Source organism: Syngnathus floridae, chromosome 19 (genome assembly GCF_059516105.1).
Source record: "Syngnathus floridae isolate MCC-2025c chromosome 19, RoL_Sflo_1.0, whole genome shotgun sequence".
In the NCBI taxonomy this organism is placed as follows: Eukaryota; Metazoa; Chordata; class Actinopteri; order Syngnathiformes; family Syngnathidae; genus Syngnathus; species Syngnathus floridae.
The window spans coordinates 1,485,450-1,501,282 of record NC_142431.1 but is presented as its reverse complement, the minus strand read 5'-3'; the positions used below and the strand labels follow the sequence as shown (position 1 = coordinate 1,501,282).

General features: G+C 48.1%; 1 protein-coding gene across 3 annotated transcripts; it reads right to left on the bottom strand.

Moving 5' to 3' along the window:
* Positions 1-8,227: 8,227 nt before the first annotated feature.
* LOC148381477 (estrogen-related receptor gamma-like) lies at positions 8,228-15,752 on the bottom strand. 3 transcript variants are annotated; one of them, XM_088362211.1, is made up of 11 exons: positions 15,553-15,752; positions 15,363-15,480; positions 15,253-15,288; positions 13,399-13,475; positions 11,432-11,635; positions 11,209-11,363; positions 11,030-11,146; positions 9,828-9,929; positions 9,586-9,759; positions 9,004-9,273; positions 8,228-8,935 (listed from the first exon to the last, which is right to left on the bottom strand). In XM_088362211.1, the coding sequence occupies exons 4-11, from the start codon at positions 13,452-13,454 to the stop codon at positions 8,691-8,693; spliced, it is 1,323 nt and encodes a 440-aa protein (XP_088218337.1). In that variant the 5' UTR covers positions 13,455-13,475; positions 15,253-15,288; positions 15,363-15,480; positions 15,553-15,752; the 3' UTR covers positions 8,228-8,690. The 3 variants fall into 3 exon arrangements, with proteins under 3 accessions (XP_088218337.1, XP_088218338.1, XP_088218336.1); XM_088362212.1 differs by lacking the exon at positions 15,253-15,288; XM_088362210.1 differs by lacking the exons at positions 15,253-15,288; positions 15,363-15,480; positions 15,553-15,752 and having other exon boundaries at positions 13,399-13,602.
* Positions 15,753-15,833: the final 81 nt, after the last annotated feature.

Sequence of the window (15,833 nt, the reverse complement as noted above, 5' to 3'; positions counted from 1 at the left end):
CGGTTTGGGGACCTCAGCATCGCGTCTCTGCTTTTTGCAGATGACGTGGTGCTGTTGGCTTCTTCAGGCCGTGATCTCCAGCTCTCGCTGGAACGGTTCGCAGCCGAGTGTGAAGCGGTCGGGATGAGGGTCAGCACCTCCAAATCCGAGTCCATGGTCCTTGATCTGAAAAGGGTGGAATGCCCTCTCCGGATCGGGGATGAGATCCTGCCCCAAGTGGAGGAGTTCAAGTATCTTGGAGTCTTGTTCATGAGTGAGGGGAGGATGGAGCGTGAGATCGACAGGCAGATCGGTGCAGCGTAGGCAGTAATGTACCGGTCCGTTGTGGTGAAGAGAGAGCTTAGCCAAAAGGCAAAGCTCTCAATTTACCGGTCGATATACGCTCCTACCCTCACCTATGGTCACGAGCTATGGGTCGTGACCGAAAGAACGAGATCTCGGATACAAGCGGCCGAAATGAGTTTTCTCCGCAGGATGTCCGGGCTCTCCCTTAGAGATAGGGTGAGAAGCTCGGTCATCCGGGAGAGACTCGGAGTAGAGTCGCTACTCCTCCACGTTGAGAGGAGCCAGATGAGGTGGCTCGGGCATCTTATCAGGATGCCTCCTGGACGCCTCCCTGGGGAGGTGTTCCGGGCATGTCCCACCGGTAGGAGACCCCGGGGACGACCCAGGACGCGCTGGAGAGACTATGTCTCTCAGCTGGCCTGGGAACGCCTTGGGATCCCCCGGGATGAGCTGGACGAAGTGGCTGGGGAGAGGGAAGTCTGGGAGTCCCTCCTAAAGCTGCTGCCCCCGCGACCCGACCCCGGATAAGCGGAAGAGGATGGATGGATGGATGGATGGATGGATGGATGGATGGATGGATGGATGGATGGATGGATGGATGGATGGATGGATGGATGGATGGATGGATGGATGGATGGATGGATGGATGGATGGATGGATGGATGGATGGATGGATGGATGGATGGATGGATGGATGGATGGATGGATGGATGGATGGATGGATGGATGGAAAAAATTCAACTCTCTGATATTCATGACTTTTTTATTTTTAATAATTACTGCTCTATTTACCAAAAATATGACTTCGTTGTCAGATTGCGGCAAGTGAATAAACACAAAAGTTTTTTGCTTCAACTCAATGGCCATATTGCTACACTGTATTTTTCTTTGAACCAAAAAGAGATTATTGTTTAATCCAAAAATACGTCTTTCATGGACACAAGATTAAGTCTATGAATTGAAGGCATGTTAATAAAATCGAACGTCATTCTCGCCTGCCCCCCGATGATTGACTGACTGACCGACCTCTATTGTCACGTCGCCGCCGATCTCCCCGCGTACGCCTCCCTTTGCACGTCCTCGGCTGAATGGCGTCGAGGCGAGTGCCCCCGGGTCTGTGTACGGCAGATAACCTTTAAGGAGGTGCGGTTCACGCCTCCTGGCCTCGGGCACCTATCGCGGCGCGGCATCGGTACGCGCTAAAATGCGCAGAGCGGAGGCTCGCCGCGCATGATTGATGTCGACTGCGGCGCGTCCGCTATCGTGAGGTGTAATGCGGGAGATAGCGTGGAGTGGAAGATTGCGCCGGGGAGGAAATAGAAAAAAGAAAAGTATGCGGCGATAGCATCCTCTTTTTTTGTGTCCGCAAAATAAGAAAATCAAAGCCTATCTCCGCGGGTTACGTAAAATAATAGAAACACGTGGCCAAAGACGTCGCTCGCATTCGGATTGGGCAACTTGGACGTCAACCAGCAGCAAAAGTTGAGCAATTTTTGGTTCTGTCCAAGGAAACCCAAGTCCAACCAATTTGTGTCATTTCCAGTGGAATAAAAATGGAGTGAAAACGGTGTCACTTAGCTAGACAGTGTTGACGTGTAGCAGAATTTGGCGCGATGCTAGCGTGTCAAAATCACGGACAGAGGCCTTTTATGACCGGCTACAAATAGTTTTAAACGTTCTAATTAGGCTTGATTGAGTAATGAGAGGCGAGCAGCCGAGCGGGACGAAAAAAGACAAGACAATTGAAAAAAAAAGATGACACCTTTGTTGTTTTTTGGGGGGCAACACGCCGCCACTCTGATTTTTTAGCCTGTTCGTTTTGTTTACAGCGAGGCAGGTGGTCGTCGGTTTGAGTCGTCTTGTCAATCATCTTTTTTTTTCTACGTGCGTGTGTGCGGTACCGTTTTTTTTCCAAACCGCAAAAATAAGTTGCTAAATTTGCCAGTGCTCTTTCTAGACACTGCAGGTTTAATTGCTAATTGTTAACTGGGAATGAATGCATTTGCATATTAATTAGTTAGCCCATTTGCATTTTTAATTTGCCGCCTTCAAAGGGGGTGAGATAAAAGGTCGCACAATTCTGAATAATTTAAATAATTTATGCTCCATTGGTGAAAAGGAGGCGAACAGAGAAGTGTTCCGCGGATATTAACCCCTGAGAGCTTTTACCGAATAAAGCACTCCAAAAATTGTTTTAACAAATCTAATTAAACGGAAAAAGGTCTGAACACACAACCACCCGGAGCACCAGCAGCTCGAGTGTGTCCTCGGGACCAAAACAACGCTGGGGAGCGAGCGGAATGGCGGCGGCGGCGGCGGCGGCGAGGACGCCACTTCCTGTCCTCCGTGCGGATACGAAGGCCCGCGCGAGTCCTTTCATCAGCCGGATTGATCAAATATCCCTACAGGAATGCTGATGGAGTCGCCGCTTGCTAATCGGAATTCTCTCTGAAGTGAAGCTGCTCTCCGCTGAGCGTCACCCTCCATAAGTAATCAAAGAGAGGCGTGCATGCTTGAAAGTTAACCGGGACAACTTTGAGCGACGAGGCGGCCTAATGAATGGCGCGCGGCCCACCGCAAATGCAGTCCAAGCACCAAAGTCCATTGGAAAAAAGGACAACTTTAGCGTGTGACATAGCTCAGCACTAAATTTGAACAGTCGCTCAGTCATATCTTGCGCTCCTTTGTTCTCATCAAAGTCCAAAATGGCTTCTGGATCTTCTCGGGTGTCCTGGTGATCTTTGGATCTGGTCATCAAAACCCAGACGTGGCTTCTTCAGTGGAGGCCACACGAATGTCCTTTGGAAAAAGTGCCAACTTGTACATTTTTCCCCGTGCCCGTTTTTAAAATGCGCTCCCCTTTCTCCTCCTCTTCTTGATCCAGGTCCCGAGCTCTTTGTGAGTCTGTCTCCTCTCCGGTGTCCTGGTGATCTTAATTACAGGCCCCAGGAGAGCCCCCTTTGCATCAGAAGACATCCAGCTTCTATTATGGGCTTGGCATTTGTTCTTTGTGCCCGTGCTCTTAAATTACACGTTGCCAATCGTGGTAGGCACGGGCGACGCCAGGACGGCTAAGGGACAAGTTGAAGGAGGGGTGGGCGGCGATGGCGGCGGAGACGCCGGCTTTCGGGGCTGCACTTGCCAACTGTAACCCCCCCTCCCGTGCCCCTCTTTATCGCCAGATAACTTATGCAAAGCGGCAGATGAAATCCATTCCCATTCAAGTCGCGCTGATTGTCAGAGTACGCTCGCATTCCTTTGAGAGCGTGATTGACCGGCTGAAAGGCGACAAATTAGGGGGCCTGTGCCGTCTTTTCTTCCTGTCGGTCGCCGGGTTTATTTGCGGCAGATTCACCCGGGCCCAAAATGAAGTGAACTCAGGCGCCGCTGAATGGGGAGAGCTATGATTGAATAATTGATTTCCTTTGTGTGGCCTGTGTTTAAGAGGGATAACTCGACATCCTTTGGAGTGTAATGATTATAATTACCGCCATGACTGGTCATGTCAAATATGACACAAGAAAGGACTGTTATTAACCTTTATTCTCTACCAGGAGACCAAAAAAAAAATCCTCTTGTCTCTTGCCTTCTGCGTAGGGTTTTTAGAGGCGGGTTGGAACGCTCGGACGAACTGCCAAAGGTTGACGGCTAATTGAGTGTGCAGTCGGCGACTCGCTTTTGGGTCAGGCGGCGAAGCTACGGCGCATTGGGCCTGGAGATGGAGGCGTGGTCATCTGTCACCTGGGGTCTTGAGGTCATAAGGACGAGTTGAAGGAAGATCAGGGAAAATTTGACTCCAGTCTGGACATTGTTCTTCTGCAATCCCTTCAGAATGATGAACAGGGGTTGGCTCTACATTTGAGAAACGCCATTGATGTGGATGGAGATATATTTGGACATCTTCCCAGTGACAAGCACACGCTGCGGTCATGTGTCAGCCGCCCAGCGGGACATGTGACTTTTTTTTTTTTTTACAAGAGCGCCGATTAGCCTGTCGCGCACTCGGTCGCGCGGAAGTGAAGGCGCTCGTCGTCTGGAGTTGCCTAATGACTTCCTAATTCCTCATCAAGGCATGAATGTCCCCCCACAGCAGGTGGACCGGGCGCGGTGGCGGCCTGGCGGGGTGCCATCCAAGAACAGGTGCCGAGCACCCGCCGTCCGTGGGCCTCAATTAACTCCTTCCGGAAAAAAGCCCGCTCACCTACTTGCGACTCACGCTAATCATGCTGATTTTGACAGTTGACGCAAAGGAAGCTGGAAGACTTTGCTTTTTTTGAGGGCTTATTTAGTTTAGTAAATAAAAACGTTTCTGTAATTTACGCAGCAGGTGACAGCAAAATGGCTGCCGATATTCAGACACTACAATTGATTTGATACATTTGCTCCACCTCAGCAGGCAACTAAATATTGCACAATATTTAATAAAAAAATAAAAATAAAAAAACATTCAAGGTTGCAATGTGAATTCAATTAAACTTACCATGGGGTGGTTCATAATTGCTTACCTTTTGTCCTTTCCAAGATCAGCGCTACAATTGTTTACATAATACACCATTGAGATCAAAACTAACCTTATGGTTCAATTGTGGCCACTTTTGAAACACATGAAACTTTTTTTTAATAAACAAATATTGAATTGAATCATAGCTTGGGTAAAAAATAGGTTTCATTCCAGACTCAACACTTGTACACTTGTAATTATACTTTTCAAAGACATACTTTTAAACTTTTAATCACCAGCATATACTTTTAAACTTTTAATCACCAGCATTTACATCATTACTTTTCGGCCAAGGGAGAAGTTTCAAGCACTATAGTAAAATCGCATGTGAAAAGGCAATTACACACCAACATTAGAATAGCGTACTGCCGAAAACAATGTAATACACATTTTACTTCTTAAACTCAGCAAAATTCTGTCAACGTAATATTAATTGAAGAGCAGACAATTTAAATAAATCTGTTACGATATGCTAATAAGTCACTTGAACGAAGCTAAATGGTAATTTCTTTAGGGTAGCATCTTACCTGTTGTGAGTCGTCTTAAACTTTCTGATAACGTCCCTCGTAGCTGGCATAAGCGTCCTGAAAGCACAATTTATATTAAACGTGTGGTCTGAAAATTGACAAAATGTGACTTTTGAACGTTTTTGGCCGCTTACTTTGACGCTTTTCTTCATGGCGCGAAACATTGTTAGCAAGTGTATTGCCCTTTTGATATGCCGCCCCTTCGAAGAGAAAGAAACCGAAGTCGTTTTAACGTTCGTTTTGCTAGGTCATACTATAGTAACGTAGCAGGTCTTAAAGAGTGTAAAACACCATACAAACACAATTTATATTTAATGTGTGGTCTGCTAACAGTCTAAATGTAATGTTTGGGCGTTAATTGGAGACATTTTGGGACGCTTACCTCGCAGCGCGTCTTCTTCTTCTATGAAAAATTCTCCCGGGAAGGTGTATTACGATGTGAATGTTGATAAGCGCCCTCGTGTGGGGAAACTGAAGAAGTTTACATTTATTTTAGCGGCCCTCAAAGAAGTAATGTCACGTTCTTCTTATTGAAACACATTTTTGTATTTGTGATTTACACATTTCATTTTTGAAATTTAAATTTTAAATAAAATTTAATTTTAATGTGTATATTTAATTAATGAAAAAAAATTGTTTTCAAAATACCTTTAGGAATTAAATCAATGTTCATAGGCCTCAGATACAACTGAGTTGGACTCCAGCACGCCCGCCACCCTCCTTCAGAATATGAATGAATGCATATATTTCATGTCTTCACTTTTCACTTGAATGGTATCCCAATACTTTTGCATCCAACAGCATCCGCCATCCGTCATTTCATTAGCCCTGTTGGCATAGTGCCAGCAACCGGGGCTGCGGTCGAGGGGCGACTCACGGAAGTCCGAAGGGGGTCCGAATCGCTCTGTCACTCACGGCGCCGCCAACCGTCATCCAGTCATCAATCGTGGCATGTAAGCATCCAGCCAACAGATGGAGGCCTGGCAGGAGGGGATGAGGGGGTGCCCTCAGCTTCCAACCTCACACAGCAAAGATGAGCCACCAGCAGTTATCATGGCCAGGCCCTCCTGTAGTTAAGTTCTAATGTCACCTGTGATTAAGTAGACTCCAAACGGACGTGTACAAACTAGAGAACACAAGGAGGTCATGTCATGGCTACACAGAAAAAAACAAGGGGGAAACTTCATGCTATGGTATTCAGAACTACTGGGTATTAGTTGGAGATTTGCATATGCATTTATTTTACTTTTAATTTAAAAAAATTGTCCTGAAAATCTTTACATTTCAACTTTTTAAGCGGGCTTCTATAATGGTTATATTATTAGAATTTGCTGTGGAACAACAAAATAAAGGTCTTGGTTGCAGCTAACATAAGAAATAAACCCCCTTGTGCCGGATGGCGAGCAAAAATAGCGATTAAGACGGATAAAGATGTCTCGCTGTCTCGGGTGAGATATGTAATGATATTCATAAAAGAGACCACCGACTGGGGGGGCTTAAAAAAAAAAAAAAGAAAGAAAAAAGTGTTCCTAAGCAACAACAACATACACGCTCACAACAAGCTGCATCTTGGGAAATTTTGACCGGATTGGGACGACGCAAATGGGAAAAGCTTTTTCAAAGTAGGCCATGTTATGTGTGCGTGTGCCGTCTCTGCGGACGCAAACACGAGCCATTGATCAATTAAACATGAGAGCCTTAATCATCAGCCAAAGGTTGAAGCGGAAAGAGGCAAGCCTCAGCCATACGTACACTGGTGCCTTGAGATACGACTGAACCCACTTACGACCTTTGCGAGACACAAACCACCATTTGGTCAAATATTTGCTTTGGAGTTGCTAGATTTAAGCTCTGTGAGGTCAAAGTGGCCTCAACTCACTTCACAACAAGCAGCATGTACATGTTCTGTTATTCAAGCAAACTTATCTATTTGTTAGATTTCTTTAGATCAATTCTACAAATACTACCACTGCAAAAAAACTGACATGCTACTCATACTCAATACGCTTATCTTCTGCTAGCAATATTACAATATTCTATTAGAGCAGCTAACAGCTGTATAGACTGATATCTATGTTATACTGCCCTCAGGTGGCCATGAGGCGCACAACAGAAAAAGCAGCGAAATATCCGTTTAGTAGTATTAGTAATCTACTTTATAAATTGAGTGTCAGCTCTTCAGGTTGTTAGCATTTCGGGTTTTGAGTCCATCCATCCGTCCGTCCGTCCGTCCGTCCGTCCGTCCGTCCGTCCGTCCGTCCGTCCGTCCATCCATCCATCCATCCATCCATCCATCCATCCATCCATCCATCCATCCATCCATCCAAAGAGAAAGCAGGTAAGGGCTTTTTAAACCATGCCGATTTTGTAGTAGGTTGTGTCACCTGTCAGCACGTTGTAAGTTGATCATGACGCCTCGTTTCCTGATGGCCTGCACCAGCACCACCTAGAACGAAGAATGGTCAAGGACTTGTCAAGTTTGTCTTTGCAACAGGTTCAAAACCTTGTAAGCGCTCTTCACCAGTCGATTCATTCTGCAGAAACCTGGTCCTCTGGCAACCCCTGGTGGACAAAAGAAGGAAGAGCATGCACATGCTGAAATACATGTCAAACATTTGGACATGTATTGGTGTTTCACCAGTGAGGAATGCAGGGCAGCATCGGACTTCTCTCCAACCACAGGTCCTTACGATACATCATCTGACAGACTGGAGGAGTTCATGTGGATAATAATGCTGCAAATATGGATGTAGCTGTAAAAAAAGCTACACATTTCCATGTTTTGCACACACCCTACCCTTGATGGTTGTCATCCAGGAGAAGTAGATCATTTCTTTCTCAGTAAAATCAAATAATCAGTCGTTTTTCTATTTTTAATATCTATTTGACATACATGCAGCGCCCCCCCCCCCCCCCCCACACACACACACAAATACAGTACAGTTAGATTAATGTAGAACATTTGATGAAGACTTAATGCCCCAAACTCACGAGTAGGCTTTCCTTGAACAGCTGAATATTTGCAAACAATCTCCACACAAAGCAACGTCAGCTGACTACAATGGCTACAAGGGGAAAACACATTGACGTCCACCACAGAAGACAATTGGTGTTTTGAAGCTATGCAGGAATTTAGAGGGAAATCACACACACACACAAAAACGGGTTCAATGAAATGTAAAGAATGTTTTGTTGTTGGATATGTTTAGAAAAAAAATAAAAGCCAGCAAGTTTGGCAAATGATGGACATGTCTCAATAAATTCCACAGAGCTTTATAAGTCGTTAAAGTTATGGAAGATTTTTTTTTTAAAAATATTTGTATATATGTTTAGAGCAACCTTAGAAAGTCCTCGACCAACATTTGCAGCTTGAGGGTTCAGGCTTTGGCCTCCAGCAGCTCCAATAAGAGTTTGTGCATGGGCACGCGGCCGTCCCGCTTGACGCCGCAGAAGTGCTGCACGGCTCGGGCGGCCGTCTGACGCAGCAGGGGGAGGCTCATGATCAGCTTGCCGGCCCGCCGAGGCTCCTGCGCGTGCCGGCTTGCCTCGTAGTCCTGCAAGGCCCCCTGCAGGACATCCTGGAGGTGCTGGACCGCCTCCGAGTCTTCCACGTGCACCGAGTCTGTGGGCAAAAAGTGAACATCAGCCTTTACTGCTTCACTAGCCCATGCAAGTCATTCATTGGACTACCTGAGTTGACCAACGCGATGGCCTTGAGGAGCACAAACTCTTCCCTCTCCAGCCGGATGCTTTTGTACTTCTTGACCAGCTGCAAGATGGCGTTGTTGAGGTCCAGCAGGCCGGCCATCTTGGACCGGTCCCGGTCCATCACGTAGTCGTCGGCGTACGCCAGCCGTTCGTGCAGCGCCAGCGAGCGGAAAACCACGCGCAGGATCAGGATCTCCATCCAGCCGCTCTGCAGGAGGCTCATCTGGTCGGCCAGCGACAGCGACGGGAAGCCTGGCGGGAGGCCACATGGGGTCACATGGCAGCAAAGCTTGGGCTGCATCATCGTCGTCACGGCCCAAAGCTAGCGCGGGGCTCCACTCGGCCTCCATCAGCGTCAATGTCGCCCAGACGCCGTCACCTCCCCCGAGGGCGGAGGACTCAGATGGCTCATACCGAGCCTTCGGCGGTGGCATGGTGCGGGATCGTCACTCGGCCCCGAACGGCATGATGGCGCCATGACGCTGATTATTATTTGCTATGTCTCATCTATGTATCATTGGGCCTCCAAAGGTCTGTCAGAAGACAGCGGGCTCTTGGGCCTACCTGGGATGTGTTTGGCCCAGCCGATATTGACCACCAGCTCGCGGTCGGCCAGGTCGCACAGCGTGGTCAGCGCCTTGATGTCGCTGTCGGGCTCCGTCGGGTCGGCCATGGCCAAGATGGCGTCGGGTTCGGCCAGCAGGAGCAGCGACACCACTTGGTTGGTGGTGTCGCTCGCTGGAACGTGGGCAAAACATCAGCGACAAAGGATTCTTCCATTTTTGTTGGGAATGGATTCAACTTACAGGTTTTCTTTTGCAGCTGGCCATAAGAGCAGGTGCCGTCGTCAGCGTCCACTCGCCGCTTATACTTTTGCCGACCGCCTCGAACGCGATCCAGACGCACACCTACGAGACCAAAAAAAATATATACATATGGAAAACCTTTTAATAGGTGGACAAGAGAGTGAGGAAGGTATTAAAGAAATGGATTCACTGCCCTTTGACCTCTCCCGGATGTCACGGCAGGGGAGGCAAATACTAAGTGTGGATTAGCCTGGTCACTTGGCAGGTGCCGGTCCAGAGGTCACATGACTCTAAGTCAGTGCCGGTGTGTGTCTGAAAGAGTTTTTGTATTTTTAGGGTGGCTACGCTAAATGGGAGAAGCGTGCAATTGTTTGTCATGTAGACACGTAGCGGTGGGGGTGAGGGGACGGCGGCCAGCTTTCCGGCGCCACGGGAACAGAATGGGTCAGCTAGGTCGTGCCGGGGGACACGCCCCCCCCCACACACACACAGACCCTCGAAAGCAATGATGAAAGTGTCCCCGAAATAGATGAAGAGACGCCAGAGTGCGTTTACACTTGTTTGTTCTCCACACAAACTATTTCTGGCCTGGCTTCCTGTCGGCACATTCCCACGTCGCAGAGGAGCAAATCTCCAAATTCACTCGCCGGGGTCTTTCATTTGACACGGCACTCCGAGAAGAAGCCAGCAGGTTTTGTGTTGTCCTTTTTTTGTTATAGGAGCATCTCTCCTGAGACTGAGTGTGGTCCAATTACAGCTGTCTGGGCCTTTATTGCGCCCTCTCCTGGGGTGGAGGGCGATACGAGGCACACTCGCCTTTCACGCAACGACGGGAACCCCGTGGGGCATCTGGAGTTATTTACGAGAGTGGAGGGGGAGGGATGATGCGCGGAGCCTTATTAAAAAAAAAAAAAAGATAATGGAGGCATGCACGGATGTAGAAATGTCAGCTCGGGCTGAGTCATTCAACAAAGTCAGACCGAGAAGAAAAGGAGCTGTGGCTGCAGTAGGACGCCGCCAATGTTTTCCTTTTGGCGTCACTTCTAAATCGGGACAACAATATGTCAGCGCGCACACACACGCGCAAGCACCTGACCGCTGGAACGCACGCACACGTGCAACGCAATGTACAAGACGTCACCCAACGCTTGCAACGGAAAAATACAAGGACGGGAGCGAGATCGGTGCGTTCGGGGGCTCACCTTCCCTCAGCATGCCCACGGCCAGACACTTGACGAAGCGACACGCCTGGCACGACTTCCTCCTGCGTTTGGTGATTTCACATTGGTTGGAGCCCGGGCAGCTGTACTCGATGCTGCCTGAGTCGCAACGACAGCACGGTTGAGTTGCGTTTCGATTGTCAGTGGGAGGTGTGGCTCACCCTGGATGGTCCTCTTGAAGAAGGCCTTGCAGGCCTCGCAGGAGGCCACGCCGTAGTGGTAGCCCGAAGCCACGTCGCCACACACCAGACACGCCCGCTTGGCCGTCGAGCCCAGCAGGTATTGGCATTTGACCAGGGCCTCGTCTTCCGCCAACCTCACACCAAACAGCCAAATGGATATTAATAAATCCATGTCATTAGATTGCAAAGCAAAGAAAGGCACCTGATTGGCTCTCGGCCGTGGGCGGAGCACAGATCCTTGGCGTGGCCCTTGTCCGAGCTGGAGTTGGTGGATGAGGACGAGGCGGCGGGGCTGGGCCGGGGCGGGCTGGCGTCACCCTGCGAGCTACCGGGGCTGGACGGCTCACGCTTGACAGAGGGGGGGCACGGCGGGTCCGGACCCCTCGCCGACATCCTGCTCAGCTCTCTGCGGGACGACAAAGCCACCGCTGACCTTCTGCACTGGATTCATCACGACAATTGAGGTTCCCCCGCAGCATTCATCCATCCATCCATCCATCCGAGCGGCAGTTTGTGATTGGCCGCATTATGCAAACGCGGGCGGCAAACCACCAGACTGCTTTGCTTTCAAAGAGGGGAAATGCCCAAGCAAATTTAGGCAAATACTGGCTACCGGGACATTTTATTAGGGACACCTCCACAATTCCATAACAGCCAACAGGACGAGCAATTTTGCATCGCTAAAGTTGCTGGCATCAAAACACACGAGTGGAAGTCAAAATATAAACTGCGTGCCAGCCACACTAAAAAAAAAAAGCATGTGTCTTCATAAACACCCTGACACATTTCAGCATGCAACTGTTTGTCGTCAGGCCCACTCAGGAAAAAAAGAAAAACTCCTCTGCTGTCTGTCACTCACATGAACACATGGAAGTGCACACACACATGCACGCACGCACACACACGTCAATCGGCTTCCTGCCATGAAAATGCCAGTGGCATGAGCCACAACTCATTTGCTTGGCAAAGGCCTTCGGTCGCTTTTAAGCGTTGCCTGAGTAAACTGCGGCCACGCGCTATTGACGCCTCCACAAAACCACAAACACACACACACAATTGTTGTGTGCAGCATTCTGAGCAGAAAAACAAGGTGTGCAATTTTCAATCGTGATTCTCAAAGTGCAAGATGAGTAGCTCCCTCTAGTGGAACGCAGGAGAATCACTCAATGAAATACAATAAATTCAAAGACATTTTAAACAAGGTAGAATGACGCTTGCACTCTGTTTGCCTTTTTGAAAAATCCACTATAGTGATTTATTTTTACTTATCAGATGTAATAGTATTTTTTAGAGTAAAGTTCAGCTGTATTTAACTTTAAAGTCCAAATTGTGTCATTTTTTAACACTTAGCAACACCAAGCGTGTTCAAGCTCAAGTTGGAATAGGGTGCATTTCTTTCCGGCATTATTCCATCGCTCATCCTTTTCCAATCCACTTTGAGACTATAAAAAAAAAAAAACAATACAGCGCGAGGCTCTCTAAAAGGACTCGTGGTAACCTTGGCGATCCATCACAGGCGTCCGGATTGGCTTGTCAAGCACCGAGTGACATATACGTGCGGCCATATACACCCACTCGCCATTAGAAAGCAGAACAATTTAGCTGGGCTAATGAAATGGCATGAGGAGATCATGTGATCATCACCATAAAAAGCCATCAAAAGGCGGGCCGGCATCAATCAAAGTTAGCACACTTCTTTTTTTCCGTCGCCAAAATGAGGAGGAAGGCCTGTCACAACATTTGGATTGACATGTAATCTATTTTTATCATCTGAACAATTGCTCACTTCAAAAGAAATGCTGTCCAGAAATAAAAATAAATATGAGCCCTGCTAATGAGAGCCCCCTTGTGTGGGAGTCGTTTCCCACCAAACTGGTTCTCGTCATTTACCATCACTAGCAACAAACAAGCCGGATGCGTAACTGTAACCACTGCAACTATTACCATCGCAAACAAACCTGCACATCGGCACGGAAACACAATTCCACCCTGGGACAAAGAAAAAAAAACAGTAACGCTAAATTGAAGAAGTATCTTCATACCCTGGCAAACTTGACCTCATCACAAACTTCAGATTCATAATGGTGGTGTTCCACAAGGCTCTATATGAGGTCCAGAGATTTTTTTACCACTTATTTTAAGAAAAATACCCCGATGGTGCGTACTCACTGTGCGCCAGGGTGGTAGGTGAAGCACTCAGGGAGGTAGAGGTCAACTAAATCCATGTGGGATTATGTCAGCATGTTCTGAGGAAGCAGGAAAAAAAAAAAGATCTTCTTTGCTATGGAGCAGTGGTCATCAGGCAATCTGACGGCTCCTTGTGAGCAAAGACGGCCCTCGTCAAGGTCCGACCGCAGCTTTTGAAAGGCCCACCACCCCTCCCCTCCGCCAGACGCCCAGCCGGAGCACCATTGGTTCCGGGCTCGGCCAATGGCAGCCGGATCAAGTCAAATAAGAGGCAGTACGAGGAAGTCATCATGTGATGGATGACATCACATGAGGAGCCTTTCACAAATAGTTAGAACAGAAAGAATAACTAACTAATCCGTTAGTGCCGGTGAACTTTAGATTACAATTGATGGAAAATCGGTGATAAAGCAACTCTCCACTCATTTTGAAGCTTTTGGACCGTGATTATACAGAGTCATATTTCAAAAAGATATTTTTTTTTTTCTCTTGTGCGTATGCCAATTGGGACTTAGAGCGTCTGTCACTTGGCGTGTGGATGATGACCAGCGTCACTTTGGCACAGGGCCGCAGCTGATTAGCTCAAAGTATCACACCGGCTCTAATTCACTTCAAGCCTGCTGTGCTGTCCTGATGTCTCCAGGAAGACGGCGAGGAGTTCTCAAAACATTTCACCGATTTGATGAGAATAGGCCTATGTGCCTTTAGGACGCGGGGCCTGGTGAGGTGGCATCAAATAACATGCGAGTGTCTGGATGTGAGCTGTGGCTTACAGCAGCTCCTGCAAAACCATCACTTTATCAAATGCGATGTAGCGGTGGGGGGGGGGTACTCTCCCTCGCTGAGCTGAACGCCATTTCTGGTAAAAATGCAAGTGAATCACACAACCCGTGTGTGTGTGTGTTGATGATGTCGACACACACACAGAGGTACACAAAGAGGAGCATCAGGATGCCGATGGAGTAAGTGTAATCTACTTAAGTTTGGTTCTGACTCGCAGCCATCCGTCAATTAGCAAGACTGAAGCAAAGAGTCTTGACAGTGTGCGCAAACATCATTGTCTCGGTCGGTACACTGCCGGCCGGGACAAATGCACGCAAACGCACGAGGCGGCTCCGGCGGGGGAAAGTAGGAGGGCGACAGACGGAGTAAAAATAAAACCATGGCCTAATAAAGAACGTCGGGTCCGTTAGTTACAGTGAGCGGATTCAAAATAGATTCAAGAGAATCAAATAGATTGGCCAACGGACAGCCGTTTGGAATTGAATCACTGTTGTTTTATTAATTAGAATATTCAAGGATGGGTCAAAGGTCACAAAAATGCACATTTGTCATATTAGATGGCCTGAAGAAGGAAGGTTGGTGAAAATAAAGAAGGCCTGTGTGGCAATTGAGCTGCTTGCTTTTGCTGCCCTCTTGTGGAGGAATGCGGAACTGGTCGGACCGTCACATCTGATTTCTTGGTTCGATTTCTTGCAATATTCTTTACAAAGCCGCCGCCGCCATATTGCCAGGCTTTTTTTTTTCCTCACACACATGGACCATGGTGATAGCACGCACACACCTGAGCCTGGGATATGAAAATTTTAATTTCTTTGCCCACAGGTGGTTTGTTTATCGCCGGCTGCCTGCCAGCAGGTCGGTAATAAACAAAACAAAAAAAGTAAGCTCCACCTGCACACTCTCGTGAGGTCCATTGTAAAAATGAGAATAACTTTGGTGAGTTTACAGCCTGTCAATCTAAACACTTTTATCACGCTGCGTCGGTTCATGTGGGCTTTTCCTGACTTTGTTAGCAAACACATCATGACCCCCCCAAAAAAACAAAAACCTCACCTGGAAACCTCGCCTACATCACCTGGGCCGTCCAATCTTTCAGGAAGGTGAAAGCAAAAAAATCAAACAAGCATGGGAAAAAAGTCAACACTGAAAGAAGATGCCGGCACCTCCTTCTTTGCTTCTTTTCAGGACGCCCTGCTTGCTCCACGTCTGCAGTCAGTCAGTCAGTCTCAAGGACAAATGCTCCGCTCTCCTCGCCGCCGGGGGCTGTGTGGCTCAGCGATGCTGCAGAAACACACACACATCAACACACACACACACACACACCTTCCTTGCAGAGCGTTTGAGTTCACCTACCCGCCTGCTCGCTTGGTTCACTGGGGACTCCTCAAAGTGTGAAAGTGCGTCGGGGAGAAGGCAGGAGACGGAACACTCCTATTTTCTTCTCGAGACCAGACTGTTCTGGTTGCCACGGACGGACCAGCGAGCGGCAAAGTCAGATGAGATGATGGGAGGAGGATGGGAGGAGGGCAAGACTCAACTGTCCTGTATTTGTCTTTTGTTTGTGGCTCGTGACCTTGAATAATAATCTCTGCTATATAGTAGTGAGCTTGCTAGCTAGCTAGCTGCAAATGGCA